The sequence below is a fragment of the Lissotriton vulgaris genome, chromosome 4_1 (assembly GCF_964263255.1).
Source record: "Lissotriton vulgaris chromosome 4_1, aLisVul1.2, whole genome shotgun sequence".
In the NCBI taxonomy this organism is placed as follows: Eukaryota; Metazoa; Chordata; class Amphibia; order Caudata; family Salamandridae; genus Lissotriton; species Lissotriton vulgaris.
In genome coordinates, this window is record NC_141691.1 from 1,470,751,014 (window position 1) to 1,470,770,523 (window position 19,510).

General features: G+C 47.5%; 1 protein-coding gene across 1 annotated transcript in view; it reads left to right on the forward strand.

Moving 5' to 3' along the window:
- SPIDR (scaffold protein involved in DNA repair) overlaps positions 1-19,510 on the forward strand; it is a 2,344,543-nt gene that overhangs the window by 148,615 nt on the left and 2,176,418 nt on the right. Inside the window, exon 5 of the mRNA XM_086965726.1 lies at positions 3,879-4,054. Within this exon, the coding sequence (XP_086821852.1) occupies positions 3,879-4,054 (176 nt within the window). The remainder of the gene's footprint in view (positions 1-3,878; positions 4,055-19,510) is intronic.

A 19,510-nucleotide genomic window follows, 5' to 3' on the forward strand; every position in this document is an offset into this window, starting at 1 on the left:
TGGATTAGATGAGAGGAATCGGGGTTGTAGTTGGAAGGCGCGCTGGTGGATGAAGTTCCTAATAAATCTGCTCCTACTTACCTGAACGTGTCAGAATCATTCTTCTGTGATATACAGCTCACTTCATTATAGTTTGTATCACCAGAACTGCTCTTGCTTCTATTGGAAACCACCCTAAGGTAGGAAGCTTTACTTCCACCATACTGGCTCTCCTTCTTCCTGTTCTTTCTGCTGACTCACTGCAGGTGATCCATTGGGATATGCAGATGCAGTGCCATCACACTCTCCAGCTTCCGCTGTCTGTACGTTGGCCTCTACCGGGCCTTATATGGTCCTATTCCTTCCTTCTTTCCAGGATCCTGCTCTTCATCCCACACCCATGAGCAGGCCTGCAGTGTTTGCCACCTAAAGTTGCCCCAGGTTATCCAGCCCACAAGTGAGTGATGCCCAAGTGCCCTTATCCCTCCACATGTCCACATCTGTTTAGACACTCACAAGAAGTACAAAGCCAAAATCATGTGCAAAAGTGTTTCTCACGAGTTTTGGTCTTCAGTTATCTTGGGGTCACGCTGATGCCCTAAGATGCATTTTGCTTGACAAATTCTACGAAGAATTTTGGACTTGTGCATTCATGTTCGAATTTGCAAGCTTTCTAGCTGTGGCAGTTTAATCTGATTCAGCCACAGTCGAATATCTGAAAGAAACAATTAGTTATAGATTCCTTACCTTAGAATTGCCCCCAGGCGTCAGACTGGATCCGGAAAGCTTTTTCATCAGCAGTACCCCTGCGTGTCGGAAGGTGGCGTCGGTCAACTCCGCGTTCGACGTCGTGGTCGCCGGGATGACGTTGCGGTGGCTTGGCAGTTCAGGCTAGACTGTTCCCATGAGGCACAGGGTCAAGATTGATTTGCATATTGCTGGGTCTGAAATGAGGTGGCGAAGTGAGCTAAACAATGATGATGGATTCAACCTAGATCAGTGACTGGGGGTGAGTGTCTGAAAAGTTTCAGTGCTCCGTCCATCGCCTTGTGTTTGCTTTGTTCGCCCTAAGCTGGCAGGGTATCCCCAGATGTGGGTCCCTTGCTCACTTTGCCACTGGATTCAAGCTAGCCTGGCTGATGAAAGGTGTTACCCAGAAACCGGTCCCAGGATGCTTGTTTCCGGTTCAGGCTAGATCTGCCTTGGCAGTTTGGGCTGGACTGTTCCCATGAATTACAGGGTCAAGACTGATTTGTATATAGCTGGGACTGAACTGAGGTGGCGAAGTGAGCTAAACCATGATGATGGATGCAACCCAGATCTGTGACTGTGGTGAGTGTCTGAAAAGTTTCAGCGCCCAGTCCATCATCTCCTTGTGTTTGCTTTGCGATGGCTACTTAGACACCTCCCTCGCACACTGATGTCAGTTCTTTCTTTTTTGGTGGCAGCCAGCACAGACCCGGACAGAGCAGTACCCCCAGTCACTTTTTGACTGGCTTTTTTCTCAACTTTTGTCGACTTCGTTTTTTGAGGCCATCAACTCCTGGTGCACTAGGGATGCCCGGCTTCAAGGCTTGCGGTTCCAGTAACTGGCTGATATCGGTGACAGATCCGCACCGTGTGTGCCTCTACTGCCTGGAGCACGACCACGACCTCAAGTTGTGCTCCGACTGCCGGTCCATGGCCCCGAAGTCTTTCCGAGAGGGGTCCCGAAAGCTACTCGAAGCCCGGCAGTCGGCTCCGCGCCGCTCAAGGTCCCAGTTGCATAAGAGGTCAAGGGACCGGTTGCGAAGCCACCACCATTCTTCCTTTAAGTCTTTGCACTCAGGGTCAGGTAAGTCAAAGCACAAGAAGAAGTCGAAGAAGCACTGTCGCTCTTCAACTTCTCCCCGTCCATCGGCCGATGCGACAAGGGATGCTGGTGGTGCCACTCCTGCGGCTACGCGTGCGGAGCCCGCAGTGTTAGCTCTGGGCTCCCCTCCCTTCCCAGGACGTGGAGCGACCCGTGCCCAGCTTCAAACTTTCTACGATGCGATGCATGCCATCTTTGGGCAGCCCGGCTCTGCCGGCGCGCCTTCGGGCCCTGCGGACTCTGCTGGGGGCCCGGGGCCTTCGACGCCTGCAGCTCCGGCCTCGGCACCGCAGGGTCCCCTTGGATCCCGGTCTGGATCCGGATCGGCACTGGGCGACCTTGTATCACCTCACCCGGTGTCGACTCCACCAGCACCACGTCCGCAACCGGAGTGGACTGTGTCCCCAGCCGACGTCGACCCCGGCCTCCATCTCGAGGTAGACACGGAGCTGGACCGCAGTTGACTGGCGCAGGATCCGACGCCAACGAGTACTTTTGTGCCCCTGTTCTACCCTGGCTCTTTGAGACCAGATTGGCAGCCAGAGGAGGTTGAGGAGGACTGGGAGGGGTTTGGGGACCCTTTAACTGACCAGCTAGGTTGTGAACCGGACTGGCGAGAGGAACTGAGGGAAGCCAGTGGTCTGGATACCTCCCCAGACCTTGGCATGTTGGGTCCTCCTACCGTTGCTACAGGGGAGGGAGCATCATACACAGTGGTGTTGCGTAGGGCGGCCGAGGCTCTCCACCTTGAGCTACCTACGGTGGCTGTCAGGACTAACCTCCTGACAGAGGTGCTTCAACTCGCAACGAGCTCTTCAGAGCCACTGCTGGCGTTTAATGAAGCCCTCACGAACGTCTTTTGGGCACCTGGTCCAGGCCCAACACTGGGGCACCTGTGGACAGGATGATTGCCCGACGCCACCGCCCGGCCCTGGGCAACCCCACTTTCCTCTCCTAAAACCCCACCCCTGAGAGCTTGGTGATCCAAGCCTCCATGTCCAAAGGTGCATTCCCTAAAGCACCACCTGATAGGGAAACCAAAAAGCTGGACCACCTTGGGAAGAAGATGTTTTCTTCCTCCAGCTTGGGACTGTGGTTGGTAAACACTGCATGTCTGTTGGGTCGTTACACCCACTCTGTGTGGGATACAGTAGCGTAAGTGCTGCCACAGTGCCTGGAGGAGGCCCGGGCCGTGCTTTCCCCGTGCAGTCGCTGAGGAGAGAGACGCAGCGAAGTTTACCATCTGCTGTGGGCTGGATACTGCCGATTCACTAGGCAAGACGATTTCCTCGTCGGTAGCCCTTCGACGCTACGCCTGGTTGAGTTTGACTGGTTTTTCAGGTGATGTCCAAACCACTCTTGTGGACATGCCTTTTGATGGCCGAGGCCTTTTCGGCATCAATGCAGACAACGCGCTTGAAAACTTTAAGGACTCTCGAGCTACGGCCAGGTCCTTGGGCCTCTCCACCAGCCACCCTACGCAGTCTGCCTTTCGTGGCTATGGAAGCGGTGCCACACCACGTTCCCTCCAGCGCCACAGGCCAGCGCAAGCTGTTTAGCCCCAGCACAGCCGTGGACGTGGGAACCTTCGCTGTGGTTCTGGGGGCCAGCGGGCATGCCAGTCCACCACTGCCCCCTCTGCAGCGGACTCCAAACCCTCCTAGTCTGACCTTTCAGGGCCACTGAGCGCCAGTGAGCGGCAGGATCCACCATCACCTCCCCCACTGCCGCACCATCACGTCGGACAGGTGGGTTTTGCAGACAGTTCAATTTTAATGATTCTTTCTGTGTTCACAATTTTTGTTCAGTGACTTGTGTACAATAATTTTATTTTCTAAAAGCTTATGATTTACCCTGCCCTAAACTAGTTATTTTTACAAAAGAAACGAATTTGTTTCACAGATTGCCATGTCATGATAAATTTGGGTTCATGATTAGATTCTGTGTTGTTTTACCCCACTGCGTTCTTGTCTTGAAAAAAGCCCCACAAGTCAATAAAGCCTTCGCTGATCAAGAATGTAAAGATCTTTCTTTGCCTTTCCTTTAGGTGAAGAACAGCGGTTCATTGACTGGGACAAAGACAGTGAAGTGGAGAGTGAGGATCACAACAACGAATGGAGCCAGTCCAAGACAATTGAAAGTGCAGGGCTAATATCAGACTCTGACTCCTGCCTGAGCAATAGCTCTCTAAATCTGCTTCAGCAGGAGGCTTGCTGTTCCCAGGTAAGGAAACCCCTAGAGAAGAGATACATTCTGGCTTGTATTGTGCTGCTATTTATTTGGGACAGCTGGGTGTTTTTGTATCAACATGATACGCTTACAAGGTCTTTACTTTTCAAGTGAGGGCTTTGTCTGATAGGTCAATCCTAGATATTTATTCAGGAGTCGAGTTTGTTTTTTATGACTATGACCAGAAAACTAGTAAAACATTTGGTGATGCAACCAGTTTTTCAATAGCTGGAGTGAAATCTGTGTGTGCACAAGAATGGCCCTGGTAACCCAGGTAATTAATCTACGGCCCCCGCCCATAGTGTGACGTATTTGCAGGAGTTGATGGGTGTTTGGATCAGGGCCTGTGCTCCCCAAATATCCTCCAGCACCCACCAGAGGGAAGCATAAAGGGGAAACTGGTCCTAAGGATGGGCATACTGTTCCACCAGAACCTTGAATGGCAGTAGCAGCCTGTCGGCATGAGGGTCTTCCATACAGGTAATACCAGCCTCCTCCCGCCTCTGGAGGCAGCCACTGGCGAGGCGGCTCCCGGCAAAGAGAGCCCAAGCAACGAAATAGCCGGGGCATATTGGGGAACGTGCTTAGTAAGGCGAAGAGTGCTTTTAAGGCAACTCTGAGCAACCCTCAGAAGAAGAGGCAAGTTGTGGGGGGGAGGGGGGGGGGGAGTGAAGAGAGTGAGGGGGGCTTGTGTGCGTATTTTCTCTTTTAATAGGTATCTCAATTGTAAGTCTTTAGAGAGCACATGGCAGTGAACTACGAGCCACTTACTATGCTCAACTAAATGGGCGCTATATATATTTTGTGTGTGTATTAGGTGGCGATAGCACCTCTGTAGTTATGCTTCGCTGAGGGTTTTCATTGAAAAGGGATTTTTATGCTTTCTTAATAACTTTGGTGCTGTTTGACGAATCTGCATGACCTTGTCCAAGGAAAGTTCATCTAGTTTACATTTGACATGGCAAGTTTCATGCAGATCTAGGGTGGGAGGGAAAAAAAAGAAATGGGTGTCTGAAAAGTGACGTTTATCGTTCCTTGCTGTGGGGTGCTGAAAAAAACCCATTGAACAGAATGACACAAAACTTGAACTTTATACTAGGAAAGGTCTTTGCTTGATTTGATGTAAATATGGTCAGTACGTTTCGATACATTGATGATTAAAAAAAGTTTGTGTTGGTTTGAAAGAATTAAAAAGTTAGGGATAGGTGTTAGTCCTTGGAGTTCAGCAAGCCGAATTCAGGGACCTTCCGCAAATCCAATTTTGAAAAATATGATTGGATGAGGGAATTTTTGCTTCTAGCGTCTATTTCTGGTTTGTAAACCAAAAACCAGGTCTGTAAAGCAAAAGCCATGTGTAAGGACCCTAAGCCCTATAAATCCTTTGCCGTAACTTAAAGAAAAACTTTCATCCTCTACAAGACTTGGTCCCAGAGCCCTGAAAAAAAAAAATAGAAGCACCATAAGTAGGCATGGGAGTATCCCCCACTCAGGCTAGGGGCCCGCCACTGGGTACCCCCCAGAATTCAATATAAAATACAACATTTTGTCACTGGCTCATGGCCAATGTCCTTTAACCTAGCCTTGTGCACACAAGGGCTTTTCGACCAATGTTGGAACTTCCCCAAGATTCATGAAATTCAGTACTGAGTCCACGGATCTTCGAAAAGGACCAGCGTGAGCCCACGAATGGGAGCATTGGAATTTTGTGTGCAAGTTATGGGTTGCATGGCGGGGGTGCAAGCTAGGTTTTATAGAGTTAAACATAACTGGGGAACATCAGGTTTATGGTTTTGGTTTGTAACATTAACTCATTTTAACTGTGTGTTTTTAAGGGACATCTATACTACTATTATAAAGAGAGAACTGTGTCCTTTGAGCCAGGTAAACTCGAAAAGTACACCACCAATCCAAACACCAAATACATCTTTGGAAACCTCAGGGCAAGCAGAAGGACATAGGCTATATAAAAAGAAAAAATATACGTTCTTTAAAAAATTTAGGCATAAAAAAAAAGTAGTCCCTTGCAAGTAGCGCCGGCCGCGACATGCGTGATGACATCGGGAGCGCGGGGAGGAGCGGCGTTCAGGAGCAAGAGGAGCTGCGGACAGGCGGGGAGGAGCGGCGAGCTGCGGACAAGCGGTGAGGAGCAGTGGAGCGGTAAACTCAGCAGCGCAGGGAGGAGCGGCAGCTGAGGTAAGTGAAGCAGCCGCGGGTGCGCACCGAGGGACGGGCGTGGGCTATGAGTGCTCACAAGCCTTTTACTCAAAGTCGGGACGTCGGGGGAAACAGCAGACAAGAGACGCGGGTGCGCACCGAGGGACGGGCGGAGGGACGGGCGGGGGCCATGAGTGCTCGGAAGCCTTTTCCTCAAAGTTGGGACGTCGGGGGGAACAGCGGACACGAGCGTGGGCAGAAGCAGCCAGGACCAACAAAACCGGAGCAAGGAAACACTGTAAGTACGCTCTGCTGCTCCCGGCCACTCTCCTGCGCCTCTCCTGCTGCGATGCTGCCCCCAGCCACCTTCTGCCCCGGGCAACGCCGGGGCGGGCTGCTAGTATGCATATAAACACACACACTGGCGATTGTCACACTGAGCTAAATAGGAATATATGTCTGTTTGTGTAAGTGACTAAAGTCCAGTATGAACGGCTCTATAAATAGCAAGTTATTATTATAAAGTATCCTGCAGAAATCACAATAGTGACTATAAAAAAGTGATTGCTAAAGCCAAAAAACAACAAAATGCTGCTTTCATCAAAGTAGCTGCAAATAGCCAGGAATGTTTTGCCATTTCTCTAGAGGTAACGTTCCTGTAAGGTTACAAGTATCATTACCTCAACTGAAGACTTGTGCAACTCCTTAAAGAAAAGAAATGTGTGTCATAAAGATCTTTGATATACACTGGCGAACACAGCTGAGCAAGAGAGATCTGCTTTGCCCCATCTACTCAATAATCATTTTATCAATTTCACAATTCTGCCCTACTTCCTGCAAGTGAATTGTACGATGGTCATGTTGAATCGAGCCTGCTTGCCAGAGCAAGATATTCTTCCTGCAGTGCAGATGAAAAACAGAATATTCAGATGACAGTGGATGGCTTGGCTTTGTTAAATAATGCCTTTTGATACTGCCAATTATGTGATTTTTCTTTCCATCTTCACCGACTCTGGTGTAGGCAAACTACAAAAGAAGAATTTAAGGTCCAGTTACTCTTTTTAGATCTCTTAGTCACCACAGGGTGGTTTTAACGTAGACAGCAATCATAGACACCAGGGAGAAGCTGCTTCGTCTGAGAGGCAGGGACATAGCACTGGTCCTTTCTGATTTACCAGTATCTTTCAAGATCACATACCACACCTTTCTTCTCAGTCATTTAGATCATCTGATGCTCATTCAAGCTCAGGTATTGAGGTGGGTCGAATCCTTTCTCACAGTCCAGAACAAAGCTTTGTAATCTAGTATGTCATGAAAAAGGAAAAGTGGTGTAAGACTTATTGTCCAGTTCAGTGGCGGGTTGCAATTGAGAAGATAAGAGTGAGACTGTGAAAGATTATGGAATGAGGTAGTCTCGGTTTTGTATTAAAAAACATTTAGAAATCAGATCTTGAGCGTAAGGGAATTGGAGAATGACCTGGATTGGTGTTGGCAAGCGAAAAGGCTGATTTATCATAGGGGTTGTCCTAAGTAATTCGATAAGGTGTGGGACAAATGGAGTCAATACAGAGACACAAGAGGGACTGACTGGGAGATTGTGAGGGGGCGGGGGAGGGTGGGGGGGGCATGGGGCTGATTGGGTCCCCTGCTGTGTCATGTTCAGTATGTTTTAGTGATCCTGTTTGTAGATTCTCCGCTATCTCTCACACTACTGCAGAGCCATAGAAACTGTGCCTCACTGTCTTGACATGTAATACTGATTGCAAATGTCTTAGTGAACAGATGTGCACCGAGCAACGTCCCAAAAAAATAACAACATTTAGAAATGAAAAATGTCGAACATTTTAAGTGAGACGAGTGGGGAAAGGGATGGCCAAATATGATTATATGATTCTGATAAAGGGGTCTTAAGTCTTGTTCCTCCAGGAGAAACGATACCGTTGATTTTACTGCAGTTTGTCTGCACTTAAGGAGAGAACGAGAGACTCACACTTGTCTTGGTACTCAAGCTTGTCAACCCATTTCTGCACGATCCTTCATGGTGATCATTACTGTGTTTCATCCTATCGGTTTGCAGATAAAGGACTGGCTGTGTGGCAAGGATACATAGTTCCAAGTTCTACTGTGATAATCCTAAAAAAATTCTGAGATCTGTCCCAGGGAGAGGGGAGTCAAAGTGTCCATTGCAAGGTTCATCACATCATTAAAAACTTCTTTACAAGGTGTTACAGCGATTCCATGTCTATTCATTTTGCCATCGCTAACCAACATCCAGAGGCCTTTAATTCCCTCTACAGTTTTTTCCTTCTGCTCCATGAATTGGGCTTTTCGATCAGTCTCAGCAAATCCTCTGTAATCCCAGACCAGAGGATTCCTTTCATTGGGGCTACGCTGGACCTTTGTTTTCACTTTTTCTTAATCTCTAAACTTGACCCTTACTACTAACCGTTTCTTTAACTTGTTTTTTATTTATATAGTTCTCCATTGGAATCCTAACCATAACCCTGCAATTAAGTTTATGAATGTAATTCATATTAAATGTAAACAATGTGTGTGTGTAGTATTACATTTGTTGCCCCTGCATATAGATTATCTGATAGAAACTTATAGCTATAGATTCCTTACCTTAGAATTATCCCCAGGCATCTGGAAATTTTGCGTAAGCAGTACCCCTGCATACCATTAGGTGGCGCCATTTTGCTCCATGTGGCATTGTCCATGCCTAAAGTGACATGCACAGTGCATATATTGGCACCTTCCCAGCACGCTGACGTCAGTTCTTTTCTTTTCGTGCCAGTCAGCGCAGATCCAGAGCTACCCTCAGTAATTTTTTTACTATTTTTTTTAACTTTTTGTCAAAGTTTTTCGAGACTTGTCTTGTTGTGTAGCAGGGATGTCAATGAGAAAGACTGCATTCAAGCGCCTGTCTCTGACAACTGTCGGTGACGGACTCTCACCTTGTTTGTCTCTGGTGCCTTGAGTATGACCGCAAAACCAAGACCTGCCTCGATAGTCTGTTCATGAACCCCAAGGCCTTGTGGTTGTGATCCTTCAAGCTATTTGACGGTCGTCTTGCAACGCTGCAATGGTCTTGATCCATGTTCGCTCTAATTTTTTCCTCTGTGTGGGGCAGTGTAGGGTCTCTGTGCGCTGCAGCCATGGCTATGTGCGCCAGGAACCACACTGCTTGTGTATGCAACTCCGAATATCACTCCAAACGTTTGCTTAAAACCCTAGCAACCCAGCTCTGTTAAGAAGAGACATTTTATTCCTCTGTCTGATTTAACATTTCCTATACATTGATTTTTACACACTATGATTCAGTGTCTTTGTGTAATGTGTTTGCGATGTAAAGTGCTTAACACCTTACACTGGTATGAGTGGTGTATTAAAAAAATAAATATGAAAGAGAGAGGGGTTATGGAGACTTGAGGGTCACTGTTCAAGGTTGGTAATGAGAGTATCCGTGGCAGAGGTGGTCATTGTGGCGCCAACAAACATTGTCACACCAGGCGCCACCAGCACTAAAGCCGTTCAAATGGCACTAATAATTACAGTGAAATTATGAAAACATCCCACATTGCAATTTGAAACCTTGGCAGCTATTTTGCTGCAGTTCTTTTCCTAATAGGTTTGGGCTGCAGGGTGATTGTGTGCATTTGTTAAGGTTTTCGTGTTAATTGCAGCTCATGATGGGTGCTGCGATTAACCTAAAAACTTTAACAAATGCACAGGGACATCTTAAGGATTTTGAGTGCCTGGACCAAACTTATTTCTGGGGCCCCTGATGAGAACAGCTTTGGATTTATGATCCACTTTCAGCTTTTTCATTATCCTTTTTGGCCCGGTCACCGACACTGCAGAGGCACACTGGTCCAAATTCTAAATGTGCTTCCATGTAATATTCAGGGATAGAGGTATGTATTTTCAAAATTGTACCATGGCCTGAAGGAAAAGGAGAGGAGACTAGTGAGAAATAGGATTTAGTGCTCAGAAAGGGGGAGAGAGGAACAAATTAGAAAAAAAGTCTGGGCGCAAAGACGAGAAATGGGGAAGGGGTAATGGAGAAATTGGTAAGAGAGGGACGGAAAGAGGAAGGCAGCCAGCGGCTTTGGAGAACTGGGAGGGAGAACGGAGAATGGAAAACCAGTAAGAGAGAAAGCAAAGAACAAGCAGTGAGAGGGAAATGGAGACATGAATGGGAAGAGGAGAAGGGGAAAGTCGGTAAACGTGGAGCAGGACTCATATGAGGAAGAAGAAAAAGAAGAGAAGGAGATGGCGAGAGCAGCTAGGAAGTAGAAGAAAAAAAGGCCAAAAGATTTGTCAGAGAAGACAGTGAGTGTGGTATGGCAATGCTTAAGAAGTAGCGTCTCAGCATATCGACGTTGGGGGGTTCTATAAAGAGCCTTTTTTGCCATCTTGTCATTTCTAAACGCTTGCTCTATGTAACCGTGCTGACCTGAACGAATTAAGGGTGGTTAGGCCTTGCCAAGATTTGTAATCTTGCCAAGATGCAGGGCTGAGCAGATGGCCGCTGCAAGTGTGTAAATGACTGATCCATCTGTCGGGAGTATTCTCTTCACTAACACTTGCTTCCAATTTTCCTGGCAGATTTTGGTAAAAGTGGCTCATGTCCCGTTTTTTTGAGAGGGTGAACTAAAACAGTGAGAGGCAATTTTTTAGGTGTCCAAAGCAGGGCTACTAAGCACCTGGTATAAGTAAGCAGTTTAATTAACAGGCATGATACTGGTTTTAAAAATTACATTTTATTTATTTCCGTAGTGCCTGTTCTGTGTTTCTATGAGGAAGAGGACTGTCATTATTTGCCACTTTATTGATGTAAGTTTCTAGTCCTTCCTCTATCCTAATTGCGCCTATTTTTGGGTCGCACGATCTAGTCACCCTACTTGCAGGGGATGGGAAATCCTTTAAAGAGAGTCATTTTCTCTCTGGATTTCCCTTCTCTTTCTGGAACTCAGGAGCAGCAACATTGTTTTGGTGTCACCAGGGCTTTAAGTTGAATCCTTTTCAATATTACATACAAGCTATAGTTGCTGTTTATTTATCTTATGCAATTAAAAACATTGACAAAGCCAATAGTCCTGACTTGTAGGTATTATGTTACTTGTTGTATCTTATATCTGGATGCAATGACAGAAACAGCAAAATACAAGTCGGGTGATACACAATGCTAAGCACAGATTTTTTGAGTATGTGTCTTAAGCCACGCCCTTAATTACACTGGCCACGCCCCTTTGCGAGACCCCCCAGTTTTTTTCATCCCACTTAAAGCCTTGGGTATGATGTTGCTTGTTGTATCATATATCTGGATGTAATGATAGAAACGGGGAAAATACAAGTAGGGTAGCACACTATGCCAAGCACAGAAGAGTGTAAATCAACCCACAGCTGCGCTCTGTTAGGATGAGAAATTCAGCAAGTCTACAAACACGACGTGTGCTTCTCACGCGGTGTTTGTAGAGTTGCTGCATTTCTTTTCTTAACAGCTGGAGTGATTGTGTACCTTTGTTAAAGATTTCAGGTTAATCGCAGTGCCTGTCTGGAGCTGCAATTAACCTGAAAACTTTAACAAAGTCACACAATCTCCTCGCAGCCCAACTCTGTTAGGAAGAGAAATTCAGCAAGTCTACAAACACAATGTGTGCCTTTCACACCCTGTTTGTAGACTTGCTGTATTTCTTTTCTTAATAGAGCGCAGCTGGAGGGTAATAGGCAGATTGTGTGCTTTTGTTTAAAGTATTCATGTTAATTTCAGCTCGTGACGGCGCTGCAATTAACATGAATACTTAAACAAAAGCACACAGTATGCACCGCAGCCGGGGTCTACATCAAAGAAACACCAGTTTTTCGCGCTGCTCGCTTTTTAAAAGCAGTGGCACTAACTTTCTTGTTTGATATGCTGTGTGTGCGCGGGCTCCACAATCAGCACTGCGCACTACATTTAACAGAGGTGCGCGTGCTCATGCACGCACATTATTGGGAACAGTGGTCTCGACCCTTGTTGAGAGGAAGGTCCTGGGATTGGTCGCGGAGCCATTGACATTCGTTGCAGTCAAAGTCATCCTATTCCCGTAAAAAAAATGGAAAAGCAGGAAACCGAAGTGGTCTTTGACCTCACTGCGTCCATCGAAGTCATTTGACGAGACGATGGGGAGTCGACACTCGAGGTTTTGCTCCGCGGTTAAGCCTGCGCATGGGCTGTCTCCGCACCTCCCATAGTTTCAGGGAGCTGGAGCGACTCCCGCCCAACTTTGAGAATTTTAAGAGGTCATGCATTTAATATTTAGGTGTACCCTTCCTGCTGGAGCGCCTTTAGGCCCTGCAGGTACGGGAAGGGCCCCTACCGGTCTTCTGTTGGCAGGTTCCTCCTTGGCACCTGTTGGGCCCCTCTGGATCCACTGATGGATCCAGACCTATGTCAGTTGAGCCACCTCAACCTTCCCTGGCTCCAGCCCCACTGATAATGCTCCCAGCGCCGCCTCCACTGTTGTCCCCATTCTGATCCCCAATTCCGACACAGAGCCGGATGGGAATCTTCCGACACCGACACCAGTGCCAGCTGGAGCCTTGTCATCCAGATCAGAACCTAAGTCCTATTCCTTTGGGCTCGGACTTGAGGAAGATTGGTAAGGGACACTTTGTCCTTATGAATACCATCCCGTAGATCTCAATGAGGACACCTGGTGTGAGGATCTGACGTATGCCAGTGGACTGGACACCTCCCTAGATACTGGCTTGGTCGTGCCTCCTGCCATGGCTATGGAGGAGGGAGCCTCATTTGCAATGATGGTGAGGAGGGCAACCGAGGTCCTCTACCTTCAGCTTTCTTCTGTGGCTGTCTTTAAATACAAATGTCTTGACGGAGGTGCTTCAGCCAGGAGTTACCACATCAGAACTGCTTCTCCCGTTTAACAAATCCCTCACCCACAACCTCCTTGGGGCCTAGTCTAAGCCCTCCACAGGGGCACCTGTAAACAGGACACTTGACCGCTGCCTACGCCCCGCCCCAAGGGACCCCCAATTTCCGCCCCCAGTACCCTACCCTGGAGAGCTTGGTGGTCCAAGCCTCCACTTCAGGAGTAAATCCTGGTGAATTCCCTAACACCACACCGGATAGGGAATCGAAAAGGCTAAACATCTTGGCCAACAAAATGTTTTTTTCTGCCAGCCTGGCGATGGCGGTCTGTGAACACTGTATGCCTTTTGGGCTGTTACTGACATTCATGCTGGGATTCGGTTGCGCAGGTACTGCTTATGGTCCCGATGAAGGCCCAGGCCATACTCTCCCAAGCTATTGCTGATGGGAGAGATGCAGCTCAATTCACGATCCGATGTGGGCTGGGTACGACTGACATGCTAGGCAGGGCAGTTTCTTCATCAGTGACCTTATAGAGCCATGCCTGGCTGAGGACGACTGGCTTTTTGGAGGATGTCCAAGTTTCACTTATGGACATGGTCTTTTGTTGGCTCCTGGCTGTAACGTCAGGGCATTTGGTTACACTCCTGGTGGGCTCTCTGAACGTCAGAGAGAGCGGATGAACTCACCGTAAGAGGCCTAGCAGATTTCGAATGGAGTTTCCATCCGGAGGTATTGCAAGGTCTCTTTCAATAGTGGGGAGAGCCTTGGTTAGGTCTACTTACCAATGATGTGAAAGTGCAATGTCAGAAGTCTTGCGCTGCAGTTTCCAAGGCTGCTCTTGCTCAGAGATGCTTTTTGTCTTGAATGGAGCTCAGGCCTCCAGTACGTCTTTCCACCCTTACCACTCCTGCCAAGAGTTTCCAAGAAGATCAGGAACGACAGGATCCAAGTCATCCTTGTGGTTCCAGACTGGGCTCTCAGAGTCTGGTATCCAGAGCTGGTGAGCATAGCTATCAGTTCTCGTATCAGGCAACCCCTTCTATAGCAGCTTCTGTCACAGAAACGGGGAGGGTTCTCCAACTGAACTTGTCAACCCTTCACCTTCATGTGTGGAGATTGAGCGGCAACATTTGACAGCTTTCATCTTTCTGCCCAACGTCTATGATGTTATTTTGGCAGCTCGAAGTTCCTCCATCAATATGGTATAGTCTGGCCATTGGCATACGTTTTTGGCATGGTGTGCTGAGAAACAGATTGATCCCCTATATGCCCCCCTTTCCCAGTTTCTTTTGTTTATCCTTACCCTGGCCCAACAGGGCTCTGCATTGGACGCTTTGAAGGGTTATTTATCTGCCATCTCTGTTTTTTTGCGGCTGCCATATCAGCCTTGTCTCTTCCAAGTCCCCAATTGTAAATAGGTTCCTTAAAGGTCCCCTTAGTTGCGCCTCCTGCCATGGCTATGGAGGAGGGAGCCTCATTTGCAATGATGGTGATGAGGGCAACCGAGGTCCTCTACCTTCAGCTTTCTTCTGTGGCTGTCTTTAAATACAAACGTCTTGACGGAGGTGCTTCAGCCAGGAGTTACCACATCAGTACTTCTTCTCCCGTTTAACAAATCCCTCACCAACGTCCTCCTTGGGGCCTAGTCCAAGCCCTGCACAGGGGCACCTGTAAACAGGACACTTGACCGCCGCCTACGCCCCGCCCCAAGGGACCCCCAATTTCCTCCCCAGTACCCTACCCTGGAGAGCTTGGTGGTCCAAGCCTCCACTTCGGGAGTAAATCCTGATGAATTCCCTACCACCACACCGGATAGGGAATCCAAAAGGCTAAACACCTTGGCTAAGAAAATGTTTTTTCTGCCAGCCTGGCACGGCGGTCTGTGAACACTTTATGCCTTTTGGGCTGTTACTCCCATTCACTCTGAGATTCTGTTGCGCAGATACTGCTAATGGTCCCGAAGAAGGCCCAGGCCATACTCTCCCAAGCTATTGCTGATGGGAGAGATGCAGCTCAATTCACGATCCGATGTGGGCTGGGTACGACTGACATGCTAGGCAGGGCAGTTTCTTCATCAGTGACCTTATAGAGCCATGCCTGGCTGAGGACGACTGGCTTTTTGGAGGATGTCCAAGTTTCGCTTATGGACATGGTCCTTTGTTGGCTCCTGGCTGTAACGTCAGGGCATTTGGTTACACTCCTGGTGGGCTCTCTGAACGTCAGAGAGAGCGGATGAACTCACCATAAGAGGCCTAGCAGATTTCGAATGGAGTTTCCATCCGGAGGTATTGCAAGGTCTCTTTCAATAGTGGGGAGAGCCTTGGTTAGGTCTACTTACCAATGATGTGAAAGTGCAATGTCAGAAGTCTTGCGCTGCAGTTTCCAAGGCTGCTCTTGCTCAGAGATGCTTTTTGTCTTGAATGGACCTCAGGCCTCCAGTACGTCTTTCCACCCTTACCACTCCTGCCAAGAGTTTCCAAGAAGATCAGGAACGACAGGATCCAAGTCATCCTTGTGGTTCCAGACTGGGCTCTCAGAGTCTGGTATCCAGAGCTGGTGAGCATGGCTATCAGTCCTCCTATCAGGCAACCCCTTCTATAGCAGCTTCTGTCACAGAAACAGGGAGGGTTCTCCAACTGAACTTGTCAACCCTTCACCTTCATGTGTGGAGATTGAGCGGCAACATTTGACAGCTTTCATCTTTCTGCCCAACGTCTATGATGTTATTTTGGCAGCTCGGAGTTCCTCCATCAATGTGGTATAGTCCGACCATTGGCATACATTTGTGGCATGGTGTGCTGAGAAACAAATTGATCCCTTATCTGCCCCCCTTTCCCAGGTTCTTTTGTTTATCCTTACCCTGGTCCAATAGGGCTCTGCATTGGACGCTTTGAAGGGTTATTTATCTGCCATCTCTGCTTTTCTGCGGCTGCCATATCAGCCTTGTCTCTTCCAAGTCCCCAATTGTAAATAGGTTCCTTAAAGGTCTACAACACGTTTCCCCCTGTTCCCGTTGTTATGTCTCAATGGGACCCCAACTTGGTACTTGCTTTCTTAATGTCCACTCCCTTTGAGCCACTTCATTCTTGCCCTCTTAGGCTCCTTACCATCAAGATGGCCTTTCTGGTGGCAATTGTATCTTTCCGGAGGGTAATGATGTACAGGCACTGTCCTATCAGCCTCCCTACATCTTGTTTTTCCCCGACAAATTGGTCCTTCGGACTCAAGCATCTTTCTTGCCGAAGGTAGTCACCCCGTTCCATGTAGGACAGTCATCACTTTGCCTACCTTTTACACTCCACCTCATCCCTCTAAGGAAGAGGAGGGACTCTGTTGGCTGGACCCAGAAAGAGCATTGCTGTTCTACCATGACTTCACAAAACCGTTCTGGGTGGACAATCAACTCTTTGTGCAGTATGTGTGCGCCAAGAAAGGGAAGGCCATGCAGAAACGCACCATCTCCCGATGGATCGTGCTCTGCATTAAAAGTTGCTACGTATTGGCCAAGGAGCAACCCCTAGAGGGTTTGTGTGCTCATTCCACTTGAGCAAAGGCTGTGACCACTATTTTAGCGCGCAGAGTCCCGGCCCTGGTCATCTGCCAGGCAGTAGTTTGGCATCTCTGCACACATTTACCAGACACTACTGCCTGGACAGTCGGGTCCAAAGGGATGGGCACTTTGCCCGATCGGTCCTGTAGGTCTTTTGGTGTGAAATTATTTCACACACCCACCTCCAGGCAGGTATTGCATGGATATCTGCGGCTAGAAGTCACTATCAGATGAACAAGTTACTTACCTTCGGTAACGCCTTATCTGGTAGAGAGTCTTGCTGCAAATTCCTTACCAACCCTCTCATCCTCCCTGCTCTGCAAACGGATTTCGAGGGACAAGGCTGTTCCCCCGTTTCAGGGTCCTAGTTTCACACACCAGTGGTCAGTGTTCTTCGAGGCTCTGCGCTCCGTCCTGGAATCTATAATTCTCTATGTCTTTTACAGTAAGGTAATAATTAGTGTATGCCACTTGTACAAGTCCAAACACAAACCGCAAAGTATATTTAGTCCTGTCTGCAAACTCTTCAGTTGTTTCATATATATTTATGTTGTTTTCTGTGTCCTTATTACGAGACATTACTTGTTCAATACAAAGCATATCCACAAGGAGGTGCTAAAGCCTTAGGTGTATGCGAATTCCTCTAGCGTGAAGGGTTTTAATACACAGTAACGGCAGAACATGTCTTTGCATGCCATGGAGTTTACGATTGAATAGAAAATATCATAATAATTAATCTGGCAATTGTTCTGTTTTTTCAGTTAAAGAAAATGCATGTGGAGCCTAATAGCCTGGAAAGGCCTCCCTCGGAGCCTTTGTCTCCAAGTTGAGTTACTTATTTGCAAACATTATCGCATTGAATGTCCCTCTTAGTCTGAGTTATGTATGCCTCCGTGTCCTAAATTAATATTATGCACTTCAAGTTGCACGGTGTTCCATCCTTGCAGTCTCTAGCTGTTCAGAGAGCCTTTTCTATATTCAGCAGCTCATTAGGTTTGGTACAGGCAGAGATTTAAGTGGGTCGGGTCTCACAAGTGCTGAGCACCACCAGTGTTTAAAGGAGGCCTCGAAACGGATCTCTATCGGGCCCTGGCACAGGCGGTACGTTTTTTTCCGGACTGCAGTGACAGCAGTCACATCATGTGCCCGTGCTCACAATGCTCACTCATGGAGAAGTTACGGCATGACGTCATGCCAGCTAAGCGTTTCTAGGGGAAGGGAAATCCTTCCAAGAGAGTCATTTTCTCTCTGGATTTCCCTTCTCTTTTTGAAACTCAGGAGCAGCAACATCTCTGTGGTGTCACCAGGGCTTTAAGTGGAAGCTTTTTCAATATTATATCCAAGCCATAGTTCCTGCTTATTTATCTTATGCAACTAACAACCATTGACAAAGCCAATAGTCCTGACTTGTAGGTATGATGTTACTTGTTGTATCATATATCTGGATGCAGTGACACAAACAGCAAAATACAAGTTGGGCGGCACACTATACTAAGCACAGATTTTTAGCTTATGTGTTTTTAAGCCACGCCCTTAATTACATTGTAAACGCCCCTGTGTGAGACCCCCCCCCCTTTTCCCCCCAGTCTTTTTAATCCCACTTAAAGCCCTAGGTACAAGCGCATGCACTTCACACAAAACCCAGGACCGGATTTTGTTGTGAAAACCTTTCATATATTTTTTGTATGTGCGTATTACAAAATGTCTTCCTTGTTTTCTTATTACGTGTTCGTTCTGACGCGAGAACGTGGTACCTGTAGTAAGAACATTGTCACTTCTCGCTTGTAATGACGTATTGCCAGTAGAAACCCCAGCAGGCGTTTTCCCTCACCTGTGGAAGGAGGGCACGCTGCCACTGTAAGGATTTCAGTTGCAGCCCTTAATAGGCGGCTGGGTGCCGAATTCAGCTGCCTCACTTTTGTGTCTCCTACTTACAGGAGACTGAAGGCAGGCTGGTGGAGTCATAATCATCGAAGCCTTTTAAAAGGCACAGTAAAGCCCGACAGAACAAGGGCGCAGGTACTACTATCGTTTGTTCAACAGGTAGGGTGGCTCTCCAGTCAGACCCCCCAAAAGATATTGCGGCATAGATTTGCACATTTTTCTGTGCAAACATTTACATTTTGCTACATTGTTTTACTCGTAATAATTCCTTTTCAGACTTAAATTAATGGGAATTGTTTTAGCAGAGTATTCCACGTTGAAATGGGCATCTTTAAAGTGCCTAAGAGTGTTCCTTTGCTTTATTCTCCTTTGTGGTAACATTCTGGAGCATAGGTGAGGCAATATCAACCACTGCCATTTACGTTTCAGATCACAAGTCTGCTTGCAGCACAAAGCACTATAATAAAGGCGTGAGAGTCACGTGACCCACCTGCTGTCAGTTTCAACGTAAAGTCGAAAATAAATGACGCTGCTGATTACCACGTTTACAACACCCTCTTCGAAACTTGCTTGTAAGGGGAATGAATCAATAAGTAAAGAATTTTAAGTAGATTTCGTCCCTCCAGCTGTGCAGTTACTTGGGACTAGATGTGGGCCCAGCAAAGGGAACGAAAGGAGTGAGAGGGGCTCCAGAGAGGAGTAGAGACATGTACGGGGAGTGGAGACATATGTATGGGACCCGTGGATGGAATGTAAACAGTTGCAGATAATCGATGAATGAGTGAAGACGGGCGTGGGAAATGTAAAAGTAAGATCAATGAGCAGTTTACCAAACTGATCACTATTTTCCTTTAGAGCTGTGACAAGATGCCTGGGTCTGTGTTGACACCGGGTGCCATCCTTGCCTGAGCGGCGGTGCCCTAGCCAAGGTATTTCTCCAATGTTGAATAACTACTTGTTCAGTAATCCATTGCTTCAATGT